The sequence below is a fragment of the Hippocampus bargibanti genome, linkage group LG01 (genome assembly GCF_051943395.1).
Source record: "Hippocampus bargibanti isolate YZ-2025 linkage group LG01, ASM5194339v1, whole genome shotgun sequence".
Lineage (NCBI taxonomy): Eukaryota > Metazoa > Chordata > Actinopteri > Syngnathiformes > Syngnathidae > Hippocampus > Hippocampus bargibanti.
Window position 1 is genome coordinate 17,256,506 of NC_142734.1, and position 24,857 is coordinate 17,281,362.

General features: G+C 42.6%; 1 protein-coding gene across 2 annotated transcripts in view; it reads right to left on the minus strand.

Annotated features, from left to right (window-relative positions):
* Positions 1–1,294: 1,294 nt before the first annotated feature.
* Positions 1,295–24,857, minus strand: part of LOC148903359 (prospero homeobox protein 1-like) — a 24,750-nt gene continuing 1,187 nt past the window's right edge. Inside the window, exons 2-8 of one of the 2 annotated variants that reach the window (XM_089001084.1) lie at positions 24,240–24,357; positions 23,968–24,175; positions 22,682–23,257; positions 20,924–22,147; positions 17,607–17,714; positions 11,031–11,225; positions 1,295–3,810 (exon numbers count right to left, since the gene is read on the minus strand). In XM_089001084.1, coding sequence (XP_088857210.1) covers positions 3,625–3,810; positions 11,031–11,225; positions 17,607–17,714; positions 20,924–22,147; positions 22,682–23,257; positions 23,968–24,054 — 2,376 coding nt within the window. In that variant the 5' untranslated portion in view covers positions 24,055–24,175; positions 24,240–24,357 and the 3' untranslated portion in view covers positions 1,295–3,624. Of the gene's footprint in view, positions 3,811–11,030; positions 11,226–17,606; positions 17,715–20,923; positions 22,148–22,681; positions 23,258–23,967; positions 24,358–24,857 lie in introns of both variants that reach the window. The other variant, XM_089001076.1, reaches the window with a different exon arrangement.

Below are 24,857 nucleotides of genomic sequence, written 5' to 3' on the forward strand. Positions count from 1 at the left end.
ACACACTTTCCATTTTTTTACTGAATGGAAAATTCATGCCAATGTTGTTAAATTGCATTGTAGATTGTTAACTTTGAAGTCTCATCGAACATCTTAAAAAAAATGACATGCAATTTATCGCACCAGTCAGGTTTGGACTCAACTTTTCATTTATAGCATCATAAGCATTGAGAAAATATGTGCAAACAGGTCTGATCTATCACATTGTTACACTATTTGCTTTATGTAATTGCTTCTAATTTTGCTGTTGTCTTTTCACAGCTGTGAAAACATAAATGATCCAACTATATGGCAAAATAGATGCTTTTTCTGTGATATTCTCAGCTCGGCATCGGGTCATTTTGAAAAAAAAAAAAAAAATGGACCTGAAGATGAATATTTTTATCGTTTTTGTGCCAAATATTTTCATTGATAAGTACCTGAACAAAAACTTATACAGGCATCTAGGAAAAGATGCAAACTCTATGCTCTATTCATAGATTCAGATATGCTTGACATTTTATCTGAAAAAATGTATCTTAAAGAAGTTAAACAGAGAGAAATTAGATTTAAGTAGACTGCTATTTTTTTCAGGGCAAGACTGATACAGATTGTTAGCAGTGAAGTTAGCAGGCCGATAACAATTTTCCTTTGCAGAAACAGAGAAAATATTTGCTGTCATAATTTAAAAAAATTCAAAGTCCAACACTTCATTTAAAGGCCTTCAAATGCATATTAAAAAATGTGGAACGTTTAAGTACTTTTTTTCTTTTTAAAACAGTAGACATTCGTGTATAAAAATTAAAAAGAGAACGTGCAGGGAACTCTTAGGGTCAGCTTCAAATCATAGAAAATAGAAACTCCAAAAAATAAAGAGCTCTGTACATTCAATAAAACAGGGTACGATGGAGGACACTGGTTCGCTGTGGCGACCTCTGAGGGCAAAAGCTGAAAGGAAAAGAAGATATGGGGTTTCTTGTCTCACATCAGATTTTTGAAATGGATCAATGCGGATATTAGTAAAATGCTGAACATGAGGGCCCATAATTGGTCTGGTTGAAAATCCGTGCATCGCAAATGCCAACGTGAAGTATGCCTTTCATTTTGCAAGGAGTCTTGTGTGTTTGCATGTGTTTTACCAGAGATACACACTTCTACCTCCTTTAGTGGGGTGGTTGAGGTACACTGGATTGCTGCCACTGGAGTCCATGTTATGACAGTCGACAAACAGGCATGTATGCGGTGTGGTCATGCACGCACAGTATGTGTCGGTGGTAAGTGTCACTTTACGAGAAGGGATGAAAACGCGATCATGAAGAAGGCTCGGTACCCAAAAATAGGGTCAGATGAACACCGGGGAGGATGGTCGTTATCAAGGGCAGATGGGCCATATGTGTACACACGTGTGAGTTTGTGTATGCGTGCATGCCCTGCCCCTGCGTCTTTGTACTGGCTAATCTAGGCGTCAGCAGCTTTTTGAGGCTTTTGTGCTGACAATAATCACACAGCGCTCGTCTTTTCAATTCATCAGCAACAACAAGGAGGTTTCACATGTCCTGATGGAGAACACAGCAAGCGCGCGCGACACAGTTAAAGTGGCCATCGTGTTGCCAGGTTACTGCCTGGTTTCATTGGTGAATGCCACAAAATAAAACATACACCATTTTGTTTTTTATTACTTTTTTTTGGTCAATAATTTATTGTCATGTTGCAGTGTGATGGACGACTAAACGAGAGGTCCAATCTGTAGCAACTTTTCATGAGAAGAATGAGCTTCAGAATAATATTAACAGCAAATATCATCATAAATAAAACAAGATTAGAATAGTCCGGATGGTTACAGCATCATAAAATACAGCAATGTGTTTATTTTTCTGCTTTTAAAAAGTGTTGCACGTTACCCATTCAATGTTTTTACTCCCACAAATGCCCAAAGTAGAGAGCAATTTGAGAGATGTATTTATTTTTTTGTCCGTAGACATCATTAGATGGGAGACATGAATTTTAAACTTGTGCAAATAGTTTTTTTTAACCCCAACTTCTCCAACCACCAGCAGAAACAGGAATGCTTGTTGTCGAGAACGATAATCTTAAAGTCCAGTAAACAATTCAAAATCCACCGTTCACTTAAAGGACAACCGACGTCTCTGGACAAGTTGTGTCCATAATTTGTAAAATGGCTTCAAATGACTTCTACTGAGCGTATTTTACAAAGATTCCACCACATATAGCTATATTTTACGTTTTAAGACTTGCCCTGAATATTCCAGAAGTCTTGTTTTTGAGTTGGTAATGAGTCCTCACCCTACGTCACTGAAGCAACGCCCCTCAGCGAGAAAGGACATACTTTGCATCACCTCAATGCATTTTGCAATACTTTGTTTGGTCTGAAAACTTCGTGTTGATGGCGAAATTAGAAGGAAAACACATACATAACGCGATGATGAATCCTTGTGTGTGGCACTGAGCATCTATTTGATATTCACTGACAAAAATTGTAAGGAATTAATCAGCCCGTTTCCATGGAGCTTTCCACGGAGCTTTGTCACCCTCTTCTGCCTCTTTTTGGTGCTACACCCCCCCCCCCCCCAGATGACACACATTCGGTGCTACATTTCCCCCCTCAAAATGACATAGAATAAATTCTTTAATCGATTGCAAACATGTATGCTTTCCTCTTCAGAAGTATTTGAATCATATTCATAACCGGATGAGTAACAAGAAAGCATATTCTCAGAATCTGAAGCCATTGTTTTGATTCTCGAGCAAGGCAAGACGTCTTGCCGTGACACCACGAACAAACTAGCCACTTCCGGTTTCAAATTGAAGTACTTTTTAGACACTTTAAGTCATTTTTATTGGTGATTTGCATTTGACTAAAAATATCATCCTGTGTATTTTGGGTATTTTAGATGATATAAAACGTTTTTCTGATGTCAGTTAGGAAACAAAAAAGTGACATTGGTTGTCCTTTAAGGAAACAGATTCCTTCTGGTATTTTGACTCCAATATCACTGACTATCAAATAGAAACCCAACTAATATTTTGATGTTCAATGTTTGGAATGAATATTTTGAATATTTGTCAAATGAAGCAGCAAACACACAAAAAAGTACAACGATACATGTGCCATACTTTCAAAACAAACAGCCATCAAGTCATTGAGACAAACCGAATGTAAACATAGGTGGGAAAGAAACGACTGCGGGAATGTTACTGAACTTTACGAATCGGGAAGTATGCGTTGGGGTGCATGTGAGACAGTGTACGTTTGCACAAAGGAAGAAAGCAAAAATACATAAGCATCAATTTTTATCACCCACCCCCACCCCATCAATGTCCAAAACACTTAAGAACATCCACAATAAAAAGATCTTCATATGTATATATTATCTTAGTTATTTCTACTTGGTTGCATTCACTGTCACCAAAAGCATGAAGAACATGCATTGGACGGCCCAGGAAGAAGAACATCTTTATGTGCATTTGTTTCTTGCGACCATCAGGAAGAATGTTGCCTTTGTCAATGACAAACTTCGTCGCATCACGACATCCGTCATGAGGTTCATTGAACCACACCTTCAAAGAATGATGTTTAGTTTCACATTGTCACTGGCTGGGCTTGTTGCCTACTGCCCCTCCTTGTCAGTCATGCAGCAGTTCCTGCAGGCAGTTTGGGGACTTGAAGGTCTCGGGGACTTCGCTGTCCAGCTTGCAGATCACCTTGTAGATCGCTTTTTTCCATGACGGGTCCGCATCTTTGCCGGCCACAATGGCGTTGAAGAACTCACGGAGGGTCACCTGGGCCACCTCGAGGAATCGATCCGGCACCTGCAAAACCCCCAAATATGTTTCTAGATCTATCATTGAACACACGTGGTTGTCAAAATGGTCAGACACATCTTCCCCCATGCCTGCTTTACTTTTCTTTTTTTTAAAAGGACAGTTGCAAAGTGACCATTGTCCTTTCTCATATAATTCCTTTCTGTGCTCGTGTGTTCCTAACAAGCACAACAATACACACATTCACACACGGTTGTGTTTTTCCCCCCCGTGCCCCTCTCCCGGGGGCAAGAACATTCAAAGACACTAAACAATCTGACAAGCTCGCTCTCCCCTTTTCGCTACCTTTTTGTGTCTCATTTTTGAATGGCGATGTATACTTGCTGACTACTCCAGACAAGCTACATGATCCTAGTGTATAACCCTGTCACATGTGGCAGGACACACGAAGGTTAGAAACAAACAGAACGGATGGATTATACCCCCCCCCCCCCATACACATACGCACACTGAATGATTCCCCAGACTCTTGTTCACCACATCTGCCCTCTCTCTCTCTCTTTAGCAGGCCCCTGGAGACCTCAGTTGTTTCAACGAGGCCCGCTGTCATTGTCCTGCCAGGGGCACGACGCACAGACAATTCGTCTTCAGATGAAATCTGTGGTTCGATAAGAACAGCACCCAAGCTCTTAATCGGTGCGCAAGACAAGCATGTTGAGTCAGGTTATTTGCGCCACAAACTAGGAGAAATATACTTATTCCGTCCAGAAGGCATTGACACTTTTATCCTGCCTTCCTCTTCATCTTCATCAAGTGACGTCAGTGTTGCTTTCATTATCATCTACATTAAACTTGTGATGCTTTTTACTGCTAGTACATGCTGAGCTATGTAACTATCTCCTGACAATGGGGATGCACTTGTTATAGGTCGTTATTATTATTATTCTGTGTGTGTGTGTGTGTGTGTGTGTGTGTGTGTGTGTGTGTGTGTGTGTGTGTGTGTGTGTGTGTGTGTGTGTGTGTGTGTGTGTGTGTGTGTGTGTGTGTGTGTGTATAAATATCTGCCAAGTGACAAGCATCTGCTTCCTTTTTCCTCTTGTACACCATCACTGCTTTCAGGCCTTGCTTTCGTCACATTTTCTTGTTGTAACACATGGGGCAAAAAATATTGTTCTTTTGCCTTCAACTGTCCCACCCCCTGACAACCCCCCCTTTTTCCAACACCAACATTTGGTACCAATGCATAGTTAAAGTAGATCCAGAGTTGTTCAAGGATAATAATGCTTAAAGGACAACCACTTTTTTGTTTCCTAACTGACATCAGAAAAACGTTTTATAGCATCTAAAATACCCAAAACACGCAGTATGATATTTTAGTAAAATGCAAAACACCAATAAAAATGACTTAAAGTGTACAAAATCTGCAAAAAAAAAAATGAACCCGGAAGTGGCCAGTTTCAGAAGGTCCCGCCCCCTTGTTCGTGGCGTCACCCCAAGACGTCTTGCCTTGCTGGAGAATCAAAACAATGGCTTCAGATTCGGAGAATATGCTTTCTTGTTACTCATCCAGATATGAATATGATTCAAATAGTTCTGAAGAGGAAAGCATACATGTTTGCAATCGATGAATTTATTCCGTGCCATTTTGAGGCAATAGGGGGGAAAAATGTTGCACTAAAAAAGCGGCAGAAAATGGCGACAAAGGAATTAATCAGCCTGTGGAAACAGGCTGATTAATTCCTTACACGGAGCTTTGTCACACTCTTCTGCCTGTTTTTGGTGCAACACGAAGTTTTCAGAACAAACAAGTACAGCAAAATGCATTGACGTGATGGAAGGACTGCTACAATGTGTCCTTTTTTCGGTCAGGGGCGTTCCTTCAGTGACGTAGGGTGAGGACTCGTCACCAACTCAAAAACAGGACTTCCGGAATATTCAGCGCGAGTCTTAAAACGTAAAATATAGCTATATGTGGTGGAATCCTTGTAAAATCCACTCAGTAGAACTCATTTGAAGCCATTTTACAAATTATGGACACAATTTGACCGGAGACGTCGGTTGTCCTTCAAGTGTGGTTGATTGTCAGAAAGGCACAACTCACATACTCATGTGCCTATTTGGTCCCAGTGGCCCATGTACATATCATCCTGTTGACTTGGGGCACCTGGCTCATTATCTGAAGTTAACAGTGTCGAACTTGGATCTTAAACTGGCTGGAGATTGACTTTAAACTTGACCGACAAATTGGTGCTGTTGTTAAGTCCAGCTTCTTTCATCTTCGGCAGTTGGCTAAAATAAAAACTTTCCTTTCTCATGAGCACCTTGAATCAGTAATTCATGCCTTTGCCACATCTCAGCTCGATGACTGTAATGTGCTTCACTTTGGAGTCAGTAAATCCTCCATGAAGCGTCTCCAGCTGGTCTAGAATGCTGCTGCTCGCCGCTTGACTGGTACTCGTAAGAGTAACTCCTACTCTGGCATCCCTTCACTGGCTCCCTATATATTTTAGAGTTCTTTTCAAATGTTTAAATGGCCTCGCTCCTCTGTACCTCTCTGAGCTCATCCACCTCCACACACCTTCCCGACGCCTCAGGTCTGCTGACCAGGCATTATTAGATGTGCCAAAAACTAAACGGAGGTTCAAAGGGGATCGAGCCTTTTCCATTGCTTGTCCCACTCTCTGGAATGACCTGGCACTGAACATTCGGCATGTCTCCTCGCTGCCCATCTTTAAAACCCACCTCAAAACTCACTTGTGCTCTTTAGCATTCGACTCAGCATGATTCCGACTTGATCTTGATTTTATTCCCTGGTGCTTTCTACTATCTTGTGAGTGCTTTATTTCTCTTATATGATAGCTGTCCATGTTAAGTGTTGTTTACAGTTTCATCTGTAGTTAAAATTCTATATAAATCAATATCTATTGTATTGTATGGCCAATTTGTTGAAGAACTGTATATCCCTTTTCAACACAAGAGTGACACAAGTGTCATTTACCAAAATATGAGAAGATTGTTTTTTTTCTCTTTTTTTAGCTAAATGTCCAAGTGGCCGTAATCTCATCATGACCATCTTTTCTGGCTATTACACTGCACTCATTTGGCGTGGTGAATGTTTGGCTCTCATTGATTTTCTGCCTCCTTTCGGCTAGATACGCATTTTATTTTCACCCATAGACAATGCTGTGGCTTTCATGTTAGGGACATCATTATATTTGAAACTTAGCCTCCGTGATGTCTTTTTTTATTAATATAATATGCCAGCAGGGGTATGTAAACACAGCTATAGTGGTAATTGTGCTAACTCATTCGTCTCAACATCACCGCAAGGACAGTGGTTAAGTTGCTCTTTGTTCTTAGAGGAAGGGTCTGCATTCTGAGATTGCTTATATGTGTGTGTGTATCACCGAAGAGGACAATAACCTGGGTCATCTGACCGAGAGGCTGCAGACCACTCGTATCACATGACAGCGGCTCAAGGCCACGTCTTTGTTAGCCGGCCCATTGTCAAGCTGAGGAGACAGCTGCGGAGAGGAATCACTGTGGATCCATACACACACACACACACACACACACACACACACACACACACACACACACACACACACACACACACACACACACACACGCACACGCACACATACCCGCACACGCACACACACATACACATACACGCACACACAAAGCCCATACGGCAACACATAAACCGTCCCCTCGTGACTCCTCATGGCTCAGTGACAAAGACGATGCCTTCTTCTTCTTCGGCCCAACTGGAAGACACTTGCACATGCGCACACATGCACACGCGCATTCTCTGAGCACATCGCTATATTTATAGTGACAAAAGTGACAGTGGCAGGTGGCTTTGTCTGCTGTCTGTCCACTAGTGTCACAAACTTGTTCTTAATCTCCATCAAACTTCGATGAGCAACTCATTTGCTTTGATAAATAGCTGAGAATTTTGTATCAGTGGAGGCTTTGATTAAATGATGAAGAAAAATCAGCAAATCAGATGGCCGGTCTAACTCCAGGCAACAGTATTTAATTTAGAGCCGTAAATAATAATAATTAAAAAAAACAAAACATCAAGCTGCTATGAGAATGGGCTGCTGCCAGTGTCACAGTGCCTCTTGACATGGGAAAGAATAGGAAGCAAGACGAATGAATGGATAAATAAGACGAGAGGAAAGATGAAAGAGAAAAGTAACTGAGAAAGGCATGAGAAGTCAAGCCTTTCATGTGGCATAGTGCTTATGAAATCTGATACTCCTGAAATGTGAGGTCCCCACACGTCACCACTAAGGTGTGTTGTATGTGTTTCATTTGAAGTCAAAGGGCAGAATTTAAAAGTCGCCACACCCACTCTTCAAGGGGTCTCGTTCAGATCATCACAAATGATCTGGCTACAAATATATTCTTGTGTATATATGGCTATGTGTGCGTCTGTGCGTGTGTGTGATTGCACGTGCGCCTTGTGCCACACATAAGAGTACTTAAAATTATAGAAATGTTCTGCTAATAGTATGTAAACTCACACAAAAATGTGTGAAATGTAAATTTCTTCACTGCAAGACTAATAAAGGCAAATCCAATCCACTCCAAACGTTTATTTCTAAAAGCTGAAAGTTCATTGTATCATGATACTGTTCTGTAGTGCCTCTAAGTCACGTCCATCGGCTCATTGGGCAAATATTTCTAAACTTTAAAACTCACAAAAGCTTTGCGAGAGTTAACGATGTCATGCCCAGTGCTGCTGGCAGACTTAACGGAGACTTGTCAGACTGTTCCCAAACGAATGTTTAAAAAAAACAAAAAAACAAAAAGGAAACATTTCTCTTCCTCTTGGCACTGGCTAGAAGCTGACACCTTCCCCCGAGTGTCCTGGCAAAGAAAATACCTCTGTCTCTTCTTGTTTTTTGAAGATGAGACTAATCCCAACTACCTTTCCCTTTCTATTGCGCCTCCTCTCTCACACCTCCCTCATTAGCTGGCGGTCGAGCCGTAATTAGGACAAAATACTTCCAGAGAACGGGCGGTGTGCAACGGTGGGGAGGGGATTGGCCGATGGGGGAGGAGGTTGTGTACAGAGAGGATGCTGGAGGAGAGTGAGGTGTAAACGAAAGAAGAATTGAGAAAAAAATGTGGCTGGAGAGAAGACAAGGTAATTAATGGAGATGCAATAATTATGCCAACACATGCTCAGACACAGAATGAAATATCATCGCCAGGAAATCATTTAAATTAGATGCTTAGTGTGCGCAAATGGCGTAAAAAGTTATTACTTCAACTTTGTAATGCTAAGTCAATGTCTCAGTAGTTTTAACCAGGCAGCGGACACGAGCTGGGAGGAGATGAAGAGAGAGCTGCTAAAGATGAGCGAGGTTGATAACCGATGAGGAGGACAGAGTCCGAAGGACAATGGGAAGCGGGAGGGGGTGGTGGAGGGCTGACGAGGGACAAATCAAGGTGGAACCATGATGCTAAATTTGGCTAAAAGGAGAAGACTCCTGTGCGCGACGGAGACTTGCTGAATCGGCCGCGGTTCCGGTTTCACGCCTCCAAGCTTGACAAAGAGAAAGAGTCCCTGGCCAGTAATGTTCCCTCCGGGCAGACAAAGGAAGGAGGCAGGTGAAAGTGGATGCAGACGGGAAAGGTGTCACACCAAGGCAGGGAATTTTGGAACGCGTCTCCTCATGTCGCATTTGGAAGAAGTTGCCGCTTCATTGCGCTGAAAAAGTCAAACAGCTGAACTCACTGGTTTTTAAAAGAGGCTCTTCAAAATAGACCGCTAAGCACCTGAGCCAAGATAATCCATCGACTAAAAATAAGAATCCTAAACAAACTGAGGACCTAAATGCTTACCATGTGTGACTTTAAGTCACCTAACTCCAGTTGTACAAAATACAAAGAGCGGTGTGTGTCTCAAAACTGCAGAACAAAAAAAAAGTGTGTTTTCGCTTGTGTGCATAACGCTAATGGACGTCTAAATGCTGCTGATGTTGTGTCAGAGTTTAAAGGCCCTCAGGTCCCCTTAGACTAATATTGGGAGGAGAGACGTGAGGGGGAGAATGTGACTTGTACAAATCGCTTTGACAAGGACACCCATGCCATGAGCGGCGTCCTCTTTCGCCTCGACGGACACACACAAACACACACAAACACATACACACACGCTGCAAGGTCCACACCTCAGCAGAAAATCAGGAGGTGACTGTTGCCCTCCAATGCCTGACTTTGAGGGAGCTTCCTGAAGCCAATTTGTGTAAAAAAGGGATGCTCACACTTTTTCAGCATGGGAGCTACTTTTGAAATGACCAAGTCAAAATGATCTACCCATCATATTTATTGAGAAATATATTGAGGATTCTTGCTGCAACTTGGGTTGATGTATAGTCCCATATGTTGCACAACACAACATAATTATGTACAAGTTTTGCCATTACCAGAGTTCATTCTGATAACTGTCAAACACACTGAAAATGTCATCGTGAAAAAAAAGTCCTCCTCCCATTCCGTATGAAAGGGATACTTTTTTTCTTCTTACTTGGTCCAGCTCCCCCACTCATTTTGATACGTTATCTTATACGTTTAAGCGGAAAAAAATTGAGCGAACAATTAGGATGTAACTAATGGCTAGCTTGTTAACTTTGCAACGCTCAGGGGCGTTGTTTTAACGCGTACAGTGTATCTAATAATGAGATGTCATCTTATTGGTTGTCAATCAAGTGAAGGAATGGCTGATAGGCTGATGTCTAGATTTTAATCAACTCAACTTTATTTGTATAGTGTCAGTTCATGACAATGTCACATCACCCTGTCGTGTGATCTACCAATAGTACCTTGGAGATCGACTGATCCATCGTGATCGACGTATTGAGCACCCCTGGTGTAAAACATTTGATCTCAAGCAACTTTCAGTGTTTCACACTTGATGTCATTCAAAATTATGAGTTTCCCTTACCCTCTTACATCAGGACATCCCTTATGAATAATGCCTCAACATTGAATTGTGTTGTGGTCTTATTTGATCAGATGGATTTAATTCCCAATGATGACTTTGTTTTGAGGTGAAATGTTTAATCTTGTTTTGAACCTTGACCTGAAGTACTTCAGCTGCCTTAAATTCACTATGATAACATTTTCAATGGGATTTGTGATGCAGAGAAATAATTTAACGTTTCAAGGAGGACTAAGAATCACTCTTGAGTCAAGCAGTGCCGAAGAAAGACAACATTCTGACAGTGACGTCGACACATTTCTTCACCTACCTCAAAGTCATTGGCTTTGTTGTAGTGCATGTTGAGCGCCCTGAAGAGTTCGGCCTCACGGCCCACTGCCAGCTCCTCGACAGCAGTCACACCCTCATTGATTGCCTGCCGGGCGTACTTCTCCATCTGGATGTAGTAGAACTCTCGGAAATTGCTGAACCACTTGATCAGCTGGGATGTGATGCAGCGGTTGAACTGTAAAAATGTAGTGGGGGAGTCAGATGGAAATGAAAGTCTACTGATGTTCAGATGGGACAAAAGCAACATCTTGACAGGGTCGAGGCATTGGTTGGCATTGTGTGTGTGAAAATACACAAAACACCGAAATACAGTATACTTAAAAGCCAGTGAAAGTGTTTGTGTGTCTGTGCATGCGTGTGTGTCTGTGTGAGGCTGGTGAGGGGGAAAACAGATTTGACATGGAGATTAAACTTCATCTTTTTGTTGGGACCTGGCGTGTACATGATTGGAGGGGGGGGGGTCCTGAAAAGGCGGTGGGCATGCAGGGGATTGATTGTGTTGGAGGTGTATACCGAGGAGGTGGTTAAACAGGCTGGGGAAACTGTATGTCATAAAAAGGATGCAGTATCCCACATTAGTAAGACATATCATACATCAAATATCATAATGTAAAATGATACAGTCCAATGTGCCATATTTTTTCAATATTTGTTAGGTGTTTTTTTTTTTCACAGCATTTATAATAGGTATCAATTATTGTCTTTTTTTCATTTGCCAGTAGGGGCCCGATCTCATACATGTTAAGTTTCAGAAACCATAAATCGGGAGATTTTCGTACTCACGACTCTGTGTTCCGTGTTAAAATAATGTGAGCATCACAAAAGTGTATATTAGAAGTAAATAAAACACAAACATGCTTCCATTGTTTATTTATACATTCAATTCGGATGAAAATGTTTTTTTTTCTTCACATTTTATTTTGTTTCACCTTACAACTGTCTTTATTGTGTCAATAGTTGCTTTATAAAGTGACTATTGTGAGTATTGTGGTCAAAATCGGGAGTTTACCGACCAAATCGTGAGACTTAACATGTATGCAATCTAGTTTACCTTGGGTTAAAAGGGAAGTCACAACTGTGTGCCTTAACTTTGTGACTTTAAAGAACAAATCAAACTCACTAATTGAAGGGGGAAAAATATCTAATTTGGGGCTCTCAAGAAGCAATGCTCCTCCATCATCAAATATTATAGCCACATGCTTTGCTAAATACCAATCTGCACACTTCCCCACGCCAGATCAGATCATCCAAATGGCAGAGTATGCATGAGGCACGCCACTTTGTGCTCACAACCAAAAGAGGGAAAAGGAGCAGAATCAGAAAAAAAGTGTCAACTGATGCTTGCACTGCAACCTCCAACAGCCACTTCACTTGCCCTTCTCGCATCCATGCCAGAGAAGCAAATGTTAAGAATTGCATGCACTGCACATTGGCACGTTTGGGACAATTTGGGACATTAGACAATTTGAATGTGCACAATCCACATAAATTGTTTTAACAGATTATTTTATTTATTGCTCTGGTATTCGAATGGAATATATGGACATTGTCGCTGTCCAATTCCTAGAATCATTCATTACTTCACTACTAATGCAACAAACATTCAATCGTGTGCACGGTATTGTGGTTGGAAATATTTTTACTGTATTTGTTCAATACAAAATTGAGTCACAATGAAGCGCACATAAATCACTGACGACGATTGGTATCACCTCTGCGGCCACTCCACAAGTTAATTTCACAATCAAATAACTGCACACTTATGGAAATTAGACTTGACCAAATCACACCTCTTTGGTGGTTGTACACAAATTTCCAACTGACACATGGTGGGTGTGTCACAAATCTGGCTGTGAGTATTTCTACAACTTGAACATGTGCCAGGGAGGCATGTAAGCACTCATGGATTTGTATGTCTTTGTCAAACATTTGATGTGCAAATCATGGAGACCTGAGAGCCAGTTGTAAAAGCCAACACAGCTTTCTTGTCAGGGTTCAATTTTAGGGCCCTTTGCTTTTTGATTTAGATTTGCTGCCTTTTGCTTCCATCTTGAGAAATAATTTTCTTCCATTGCTGGGTTGATGGAAGTCTCTTGACATTAGAGCCTGGAAGTTCTGGACCTTTCACATTTAAATGAAAAGGAAACAAAAGTAATGCTGTTTGGTTTGAGGGGCCCTTTGATTTTTTGTGACATTTCTGTTCAACACATTGTTTTATCTATTGTTGTTTTATTTACAAAGTATACAATATTATTTCATTTCGTTATAAAGGACAACTGACATCATTTTTTTGTTTCCTAACTGACATCAGAAAAACATTTTATAGCATCTAAAATGCCCAAAACACGCAGGCTGTTATTTTTAGTCAAATGCAAAACACCAAGAAAAATGACTTAAAGTGTCCAAAATCTGCCACAAATCAGCTCGAAACTGGGGATTTTCAGAAAGTCCCGGCCCCAGTTTGTGACGTCACGCCAAGTCGTCTTGCCTTGCTCAAGAAACAAAACAATGGGCTCACAAAATTCAGATTCAGAGAAGATGCTTTCTTGTTACTCATCCAGTTATGAATATGATTCAAATAGTTCTGAAGAGGAAAGCATAAATGTTTGCAATCGATTAAAGGAGTCGTCCCATATCAATTCGAGCCGTCAATGACAGCAATGTAGCGTCCCAAAAAATGCACACGATGGCGACCAAGCTTCGTTGGAAATAGGCTGATTTGTCTGCTGGGAATTTGTGTCAGCGAATATCAAATAGTAGTCTTGGTGCAACACACAACGATTCACCATCGCGTTATTTACGTGTTTTCCTTCTAATTTCGCCATCAACACGGATCAACACGAAGTTTTCAGACCAAACAAAGTACCGCAAAATGCATTGTGTGTTGCTTTCTCGGTCAGGGGCGTTCCAAATGTGACGTCAAGTAGGGGATTGTCATCAACTAGAGAACAAGACTTCCTGAATATTCAGTGCGAGTCTTAAAATGTAAAATATAGCTTTATGCGGTGGAATATTTGTAAAATATGCTCAGTTGAAGTCATTTGAAGTGGTTTTACAAATTAGGGACACAACATGTCCGGAGGCGTCAGTTGTCCTTTAAGATTAATCATTTGCATACTCGGCACCAGCAGCCAATCAGAAGCCTGTTTCGTGCTTCGGACTGTACAGTGACTGAAAAGTGTACTTGAGAGTTTTGAAAGCAGCTTAGAACGAGGAGTCCACGTGGCTTTGAGCAGACAACGTAAGGCAAACAGTGCATTGTGCACCATGATGACAAACGACAACTGGAGCAAAATCTTCAAGGGATATTTACCATAAATTAAGCAAGGGAGCATTTGTGGTAAGTACTTCCTTAATTAAAAAAAATCCTTTACACTTCACAACATTTTTTTAGCGATTAGTCGTCTTATTGTGTTTCAAGTTGTGAAAAATGGGGCAGGCAACTATATGGACTCAGTATATGAATGAGCAGCAGTTCCATTACCAATTATTTAAAAATTCCACGCAAAATGTTTTTATTTTATTTTAAGAAATCTCATTGAAAATGTAAATAGCCTCAAGAAGAAGAAGTATTGCCATTTAACTTTTCAGTTGTCTGCCCGGGTGTCCGCTAACATTTTGTCATGAGTTTCAGACACTGGTATAAGGTGTACTGGAGTATAAAGCGCACCCCTAATGAATGGTGTATTTTCAAACTTTTTTCATAAATAAGGTGCACCAGACTACAAGGCGCACCTTCAATGAATGAAAAACGTTTCCCAAATATAATATAGAAATATCTAAAAGTTATCCAAATATAAGGCACACCACGCTATAGTAGAGGCTGGGGTTACTGGAGTCGGTGGCTGCTGACAGTATTCGCAAGACCTGTTGTGGCGCAACATTACTTCACATATAAGGAGCACCTGCGAATAAAGCGCAGGGTCACCTTTTGAAAAAAAATGAAGATTTATGTGTGCGCCTTATGCACCGGAAAATACTGTAACTTTGTTCACATTCATGCCAATGTCATTCTATTTCCGTGCTTCTGTTAAAATATTGTGACAACCGCTGTATCACAAATCTATTTTTACTTCTACTTCTTGAGGTTATTTACATTTTCAATGAGATTTCTTAAAAAAAACATTTTCTGTGGAATTTTTAAATAATTGGTAATGGAACTGCTGCTCATTGATATACTGATGTTGCCAAATTGGATGGGCAACTCCCATTATCAGGGATGAAAATAGGCAGACAGGACGCTAATTGATTCCCGATTAAATGATGTCAGCCAACCTCTCAAGGAAAAGAGTCCGGAGCAACGGGGCAGACAGTATTACTTTGCTCATCAGCCTCTCTTACAGGAAACTTATGTGAGATAAGGGGTGAGTGTCAAATTAATCCGCATCCCCTTTAGCTTTAACAAGGCCTTAATTGCTCTCACTTACTCTCTCAAGACAGGATGGCGACAACCTTGAAATCTTCACGCTCACATCTGAGAGTGTCTCCTCAGAAGGAGAGGGCTATTAGCATTGCGTGCGTGCGTGCGTGTTTGTGTGTGTGTGTGTGTGGGTGTGTGTGTGCGCGCGCGAGACCGAGCATGCATACGTGCGCTTGTGTGTATACAGTATGAGACTAAGGCAGTCACACACTCTAACTCACTTCATACATAGTGGGCCATCATTCTACACAAGAGACTCATCTTTAAGAACTGCTTTGCCAGAGACAAGTCCATTCAAGTCCAATTAGTGTGAGCCATTCGGGGTCCTAATTCCCGCACAGTGAATCTGCCTGATCCTTCGCACACATGCTACTTATTGTTCCCTCGAAGGGAGGGGTGGGATGGGAACGAAAGCGTGAGTGAGACACTGACCCGGATTTTGAAAATATGATAATAATGAGGGCAATGAAAGCAACGGGACAATGAAACAACACATAATAAAGTAAAAGGACAGCCTCGCTCATAACAAATAGGATTAGTTGAGCTTCATTTTATATTAAGCAAAGTAATATCCTCCCATATATACATACGACAGATTAATGTGGATTATCCTTCAATTAAAACCAAATTTAACAACAAATCACCATTTGCATAAAAATGCTCAAATAAAAGTGGACACTTTTCTTGAAGGAAGATGAGGCTAGAGAATTTTATGACACATGCACACGCGCACACACACACACGCACACACACACACACACACACACACACACACACACACACACACACACACACACACACGCACACACACACACACACACACACACACACACACACACACACACACAGTCAAATTTCATACAGACTGCAGTACTGCATGCACACAAAACTATAACAACTCCACAACATTATTACATTAATATCTGGGGGTATCAACCAAGTGGTGTGGTCTGCATTATTTTGTCTACTTCTATGAGATCAGATTAGATGTGCGCAAGTTAGACTAATCCTGTGATCTATCAGTGTTGTATCAGCTGTCAATGACTCAGATTTGTATTAGCACATGTGCATATGTTTGTGGACATTTAATGGGCCATCAGACTCAATCGCGCGCACAGACACGAGCGGCAGGTGAGCTTAGCAACCCTGTGTTTGCCTAGCAACCCCCTGTCCTGGCAAACCGTGTTACCATGACAGCGGACGAGGATGTGGTACTACCTCGAGGAAGTGGTCACGGCAGATATGAGCCACAGGGCAGTACACACGCACACACACACACTCTCATTTGAATACCATGTCCCGGATCCACGAAGGAGCCGTATGCTCTTTTGCAACAAAGCACATCACAGCCTGTAAACACAAAACAATCAGCGGCTTTGTTTTAAAGCTGCCGTTGTTGTAATATGTTTATGCCGCCCACCCCACACCCCTCAGTTCACTCCCGCTGTCATATTCTCATAATCATCTACCCCCACTCCACATACACACCTTCCATCTGTGTTTCTGTCACTGTTGATCTCAACTTAAGTTAAAACACAAAATCTTCCTATTAATATGGTGTGAAGTGATGTAAAAAAACATTCCTACTCTGAATTTCACATGTGAAAGACAAAGCCACGTGTCTGGTTTGAGGAATACGAGACGATAGAGGTTGAGGTCAAGATGGAGGAGGGCGAAACAGTTTGCCTGAGACAGAGACAGCCACTCAACCATCACCACCACCACCACCACCACCACATACAACCCCCTCCCTGCCCACTACCCACTGCCCAATGCAGGCCGATTAAGGCCAGAAACTCTAATTGTGCTGCAAAGATGTCACAGACTGGAGAACCCATCTGCGGCATGCACATGTTCATGCAAATGCTCACAGTGTAAAATAAATAAACCCAACACGCACACACGTACGCACATGCACAAATAGGCTACATCAAGTGCCTGATGGATAATTTACCATCATGTACCTGCACACCTGACCTCCTCTGCAGCTAAGCCTGCAGCATTTTTACCTCCAATTGTTTTAGCTGGGTAGATACTCCTCCCAAGTTCCAGAGAGGCACGCTCAAGTGAACAAAATTCAGGTGATTTAAAAGTGAAAATAAGCATCAGGGAAAAAGGCAGGGCACAAGTGCTCACCTTGACGTCAGAGAAGAAGATTTTTAGCATGTTGGAGGATGGGTAGCGAGTGTAGAAGAACATGAGCTTGGCCTTCTTCAGGTGATTGGGAGACAAACCCTCTTGGATCTGGAGAAAAGTATTAAGGTGCAACGAGCAGTGGCTCATTAAATGGGGTCGAGTGATCAAAAAGCATTAAGCATTCAGCCATGGAAGAACAAATGAAGGAAAGTGAGAGGAATTCAAAAACAAAGACGGTGCTGAAACAGCAGAAACACATCAGTTTGGAAATTTGTTGACATGGACAAATTACAGTGATCCCTTGCTACTTTGCAGTTTATTTATTGCGGTTTCAGTGCATAACGGATTTTTTTTTCAGGGAAAAAAAACGTGACTCTGAGGTTTTGTACATGACTTCCCTGCACTGATGTCACTCAATGACGATGCGATATGTCATGGTTTACAGCTATGTGGATTGGCTGTGCATTTTCTCAACCCCACCAAGCACCTCCCTCTGTCTGATCACGTGGGTTATTATTATATAATTCTACTTCGCAGATTTTCGTCTATTGTGGGTGGTCCTGGTGCCCATTTACCGCAAAAAAATGAAGGCTTACTGTATTTCGTTGTTTGTTGTTTTTTTCAGGGTACAGATTACCAAATTACCATATCTTTTTAAATTCCTGAATTGAATTGCTTCACGGGAATCAAGCAGTAAAAGTGTTTGATAACAATATCATGCAATACATTTGCAAATAACATTTTAAAATATTTTGGGATAATAATAATAATAATAATAATAATAATAATAATAATAATAATAATAATAATAATAATAATAATAACAAAATTGACTCAAAGCTCATAAATAATTGATTCCTATCAAAAAAAAAACATTTCTCAGCTGCAAAATAAATCATTGTGCTGTATATAGAGCCCTGATTGACACAATGGAGGAATGAAAAAGTAACCATGTTACAATCCCACAGTTGCTTTTACACTGTATATAATTTCATGTGCTACCACTGTTTCAAATTCATGAAAAGAAAATTTGTCGAGACCTTGGTGACACTGTGATGGTCCATGTGTGCATGTTTGAGTATGTGCAATACATTCATGTGTGCAACGACAGCTGTGACCCACCACACTGCCATTTTACCACCACATTAACAGCCCTATAATCTATCAGGGAAGATGAGGCAATCAATGCAACCCCCCACAAGGTCAATTAGTGCGCACATATACACGCACGCACACACACACACACGCACGCACGCGTGCGCACACACACACACACACACACACACACACACACACACACACACACACACACACACACACACACGCACACGCACACACACGTCGGATCCAGCAGCAAAAAAAAAAAAAAAAGAAATTTAGGTCATAAAAGAAGTGATTGCAGACATTGGTCATTTTAGTCCTGCATTTGACTTGACTTGTAAACGTTCAATTTGGTTACCATTAATCACAAATAAGATTGAAGACTTTGTGATACTGGAGGTGAGTCCTGCTCAGTTATCCATCCTGAGTTCAACCCTTGCATATGCCAGTCAACATCAAGTGACACCATTAGCTGTTTAACATTCATACCAACCTGTCACTGTGGGCCGCGGAATACAGTGGATAGTACATCTGTTCCTGTTTTAATGTCACAGCTCACAAACCTGACTAACAACATGATGAAGTGTTGTGTTGAAACGGGCTTGTGTGTGTGTGTGTGCGTGTGTGTGTGTTGCGGTAACTGTGAGCCACTGAATAAACAAAGCAACTGGTGATGCTCCTTCCTGCTCCTCATTTTCTTTTCATCACGTGTGTTTATCCTGATGTTTGTGTTTTGTTAAGGACTCACTACATCAGCTGTAAACTGACCTTGTATGTAGTTGTGTGTGTGTGTGTGATGTTTGTGTGTGTGTGTGTGTGTGTGTGTGTGTGTGTGTGTGTGTGTGTGTGTGTGTGTGTGTGTGTGTGTGCGTGTGTGCGTGTGTGTGTGTGTGTGTGTGTGTGTGTTTTGGTAGTGGAAGGTGGGGAAGGTTTACAAGGAAAGAGGAGGGGTGGGGGGACTAAATTCATAAATGAATACAGTACATCTGCTCTGCTCTGCGCAAAGGATTACTGATACACAGACCCGAGTGTTTGAAATGATCACAAATTATCACTTGGCCTTAGTCAGGGTGTATTCTTCGTAGGATACATTTTATAAGCAATCAAATTTCACCATGTGTAATCCAATAATAAATTATTTTCTGTCGTACTTTTATCATTTGAAAAAAAGGAAAATGCTTGCCATCTTGGAGTCAGTGACATTTTATGAAAAACATAAGGACTTGTCTTATTTGATGTGTTTGTTTTTTAATTAGGATGCTGAGTTCATGGCCAACCATAATCTATTATGTGGCTAATTTCAATGGTTGTTTTTATCCATTGAATTCATTAAAAGCATTTAGAAGCCAAACAACGTCAAGATCAAGAAACTTGACTACAATTCATTTTTAAACATCTACATCAAGTTTAAAGCAACACTGAGATCAAATCATTGCAACTGCATGGAAATCCCATTTGTAAGGTTCAAAGTCTTATTTTGTGCCTCACTTTGTTCTTCAAACCGCATGTCCTTGCTGCCCCCCGTTTGTGTGTGTGCGAATGTGGCTATGAGGAGCCCTCTCCATATGAAAGGTTAGAAATGAAAAGATAAACAGCTACCTGCAAACACCTGTCCACAAGCACACTCTCGGAAAGGGCGAACATGCATGTGTATGTGTAGGCAAGAGAAAGGAGCAAATGCACGCACAGCTGCTGAGCAACCGCGCGCAAAGGCCAACGAATCAAAGCGCCGGTAGGAGGGACTTAAGGAGGAAGACGGCGTTCTAAATGCGGACACCTTTTGAAAACTGCCATCAATGAGGCAGAGCGTCTTTTCTGCTCTTTGAAACGTGATTCGCTTTGAGCTGTTGTGTGCAACGTGTTGACACAAAGTTGACCCCCCGCCACCCACCCACTTGCTTTGAGCGTTCGTGTACAAAGTCTGTTGTGATGAAAGCGAGCAAACGGGCATGAGCTGCACGGACTTAAAAGAAGTTGAGACAGCAGCGTGCGACCTGTTTAATCTTTCCCGCTCTTGCAGGACCTGGCGCACCTCGTTTCATCTCACCCTTCTTGGCACGGAAACAAGAGGGAACCAATTATCCAGTACTAATTGATATTAAAGACTTTGCGCCAGTGGTGTCGGCAGCTGCTACCCCAAGACGCCACTCACACACTCCATGTAAAACACACACGCACACACACATATACGCACTGGCTCGCAGCAAGAAGGATACAGTGCTGCTTGAGAATGGTGAGATGTCGGCCATATCTGCCAGGTCGCCACATTCTGACTTGATGAGCGACAGAGACAAACCATCGGGCCCGTGTTGATTCGGGGGACTCTGCCTGTTGGGGTGGTGCCCGAGGTGCACTCCTCCAAGCGTGGCCATTTTGGTTCTCAGGCTTACAGTTTCACGGTTCATGTCCATGGAATCTGGGGAGGAGTGCATATGGTTGTGGTCCTTGGGCCCCGGGTTATAGCCTGTGCCTCCGCCGTGCGATCCCAGAGGGCTGTGAAAGGGGTAGCCCATGAGCGGGAGAGGGAATGGGTGGCGAAAGGATGGAGGGCTGAACTCAAGAGTGGCTGTGAGAGGCGAGGGGTGGACGGAGGGGTGGTGAGGAGCCTGTGGTGGGGGAGGAGGTGGTAGAGGCGGAGGGCCATTCCCTTCACCGCTCCCACCGCTCTTGCGCACAACCAGGGGCAGCGCTTCGGTTTGATCATTGGGAGTGGGCACTCCGCTGAGCCTGCCGTTCAGACCGTTGAACGAGTCCAGTGGGCTGGGCACTATTATGTCGCCAAAGCAGTGGAGTCTTTGATTCGAGGAGTGGTAGTTGGAGGTGGGACTCCCTTCACCGTGAAGACCAAGGGCAAAGGCTCCGCCGCTGAAACGAGGGTCCGGGGTGAGAGAAGGGAGAGGGCCAAAGGCCAAGGGGCCCGAAGGGGACGAGTTAGAGGATGAGGAAGGGGCAACTGGCGTGCTGTGGCAGCCGTGATGGTGGCTGACGGCCTGCTTGGGTGATGAGAAGCCTTTAACGACCGTGTCGACAACCTGCGAGACAGCACAGTTGAGCTCCTGCTTCAGTGTTTCCGCTAACTGCCTCCCCCCTTGCCGCTTCATAATCCTCTCCCTGTTCTTCTCGTCATCCTCCGTCACCGCCCTCCCCACCACGTCATCCTCCATCTCGCGATCCATCATGGCCTGTTGTCGCAGTAGGGCTTGGGCCCGGTCCAGGAAGAGGCTCGGGTCCAGCTTTGACAGGTCGTCATGGCGCAGCCGGCCTCTGTCTCTGTGCCTCTCTTCAAGGCCATCCGAGCGGATACTGTCTTCAGACAGGTTACCATCTTCATCCCTCTCCCCGCCGTGTTCCACCTCGCCACCCTCACGGTTTTCCTCGTCCTCCTCCGTCTCTGAGTCGTAGATCTGGTAGAATTTCTCCTGCAGTTGTCTCAGTTGCTTCTGAACAAGAAAGAGATGAGAGTGTTGAGATTTGTGTCTTGTTCGCCGAAGTGAAGGAAAGGGGGTGGCACTTGACCTGTCGTGTTTTATAAATAACGTTTGCTTTAAGTTTAGGCTTTATTAAGAACATTGACCTGACTGGATTTGGGATCAAAGGTGGTTCTGTGAAGTAACGAGTTTCTAAAAAATATTCTGGTCATGTTTTTTTCAAGTAGAGTTTGTGGAAAGGAAAATAAAGGCAGTTACATGATTGGAAGAAGATTTTCCTCATTTGTGACCAAATTAAAAAAAATGTATCGAGAGAGGAAAACTCTTGTGTGCAGAGTTTTGCATTCACTGTGCCAAGATATCAAAATAGGTGCCGTATATACTTAACAAACATGCATTGTCACTCGCGTGCTTGTACCTTTCAGATTCACACTCAGTCAATACTCGATGACTGTGCAGAACCTGAATCAGAACTTCAACTTACACAAAAGTCTTTGTTCTAAATACAGAGCGTATTTACTTGCAGCACCGGTGTTGGTGACCCACCTGCATGTCTTCCAACTGCAGTCTGAGCTGTCGCCTCTCCTCCTGCCGCTGCTCCTGCCTGGAACACACCAGCTGTGTAAAGTTATGTTGCTGTTGAGGCAGGCGCTGTTTCCTCTTGTTTTCCCGATATGCCTCGCCAGCATTGACCCCTCCTGCCCTCGAAGCGGGAGAGCTGAGGAGGGAAGAGGTGCAGTCGCTTCGTCTGTGGCCGTGATTACCGCTGTCCTCTCTGCGCTCGTTGGCGTTATGGCGGCTGCTTTCCTGGCTGTGGTCGCCGGAGATGGGTCGGACCAGCGGTGAGTGACTCATGCCACGAATGATGTTTTCTACCCGAGCCCGCTTGGCCCGAAGGTGCTCGTCCGACAGCCTGTCTATGTCAAACGTGGAGAGGGACAGTGACTGAGCGTGGGAGCTAAGGTTGGAAGGAGGTAGAGGTCGTCCGAATGATGGAGAGGCCGAAGGGAGGGGTCCCGGTGAAAGGCAGTTCGACGGGCTGTCCCGGTCTTGAGAGGAGGAATTGCTGAAGGCGTCTTCTGCCTGGATCTCGGAGCCTCCACTGGATAGAGCTCCGCTGCCCTGAAAAAGACAAGAATCGTGTACAATTTGTGATTGGATTATATTTTTATGGGACTGGAAGGAAGAAAGGAGACTTTGCTTCCACAAATCGCATAACACTGTCAATTTACTGTCGCCTCCAAATAACTCAACATGCAGCCAAAATGTCTTAATCATTGGCACCCCCAAGGGAAAATTTAACAAACGTACCTACAGTACGTAGCCATTTTCACTCCCTGGTGTCATGTGGCTAATTAGTGTTAGATCTTATTGTATATTGATCAATATAGATATGCTTAAAAAAGTATTGGTGGTCAAAATGACCAGAATTTCTGGACTTATTTGTAGGGTTATTTCTTTACAAAATCCCCAAAATTTTGGGGTGGGGGGCTATTCCTTTGACCCAACGTTGTGGGTTATATTTTCAATCCCAAAAATTCTGTCAGTCTTTGTTTTGTCCTATTCTGGCCCCTATTGACTCAACTGTTTTTAGCTGACCCGATATGATCATGACACAGTCAGATGTATTACTTTTGAGTCACATGACACAGTGTTGCTGACCTTTTTGAATTATTTATTTAATCCAAAATATTGGGTCAAATGTATGATTTTTTTTAAAATTCATTTTACCCACCTTTTGGGTTGATTTATTTACCCCTTTTTTGACACATTTCGGGTTAGTTGTAACTCAATTCCTTCGAAAGTCATTTCACTTGAAAATGAACAAGTACCTGAAAGCCGGAGTCACTCCCTCTATTCTTTCCCATATTGTTCTTCAAAAGCTGTGAAATGATGGTTGCCCCGGTGAAAGGCATCATGGCATCCTCATACGAGTTAGCCCTCTTCAATAACTTCCTCAGAACATTGGATTTCTCCCCGTCGCCGTGGCTACCACCGTGGCCTCGACCAATGAGCGAGCAATCTCCATCCTGATCAGGACTGTGGGATTGGTTCATGTTGTCAAGGAGGATCCCTGTGACACTGCCCACGGTCCGTTTCACACCTATGTCCACTCGTCGGCGCTTGGTCTGTCTGGTTAGGAGCGCGGCACTGTCATGATCAGGCATCACGCAGAGCAGTTACGCTGAGCATTACCGGGGGTCCTCGCAAAGGCACTGAACCTGTGGATGGACACAAACAGATTACAACTACTGTATCCTATTTTCTTTATACCACGTTAGCCAACTCAGCCTGAAATGTAGGGGTATACACTCTGGACTGGTCAGCTATTTGCAGGACACATAAAAAATACCATACACTTAAACTTATCCACAATTTATAATTGGATATGATCAAAGAATGCATTATATTTAAAATGAGAGTATGTCACAATCCTAACTTAACAATTATGAGGTACACGTCAGTCAACATGTATTGATTATCGTTTGACTTTTTTAGAATTAATGAAATCTTGAACAAAAAACTTATTAGCTATGTTAAAATTAAATGTCTTTCATCTGTTGATAGCGGAATACTCACAACTTGCACAATTTAAATGTGGTCCTATCATTTTTAATATGCATACTTCACATCATAAAATGAGACACCTGCTCGCGCTAAACACACACGCACACACACACACGCACACTCACGTGCACACACTCACACACCTGTATAATAT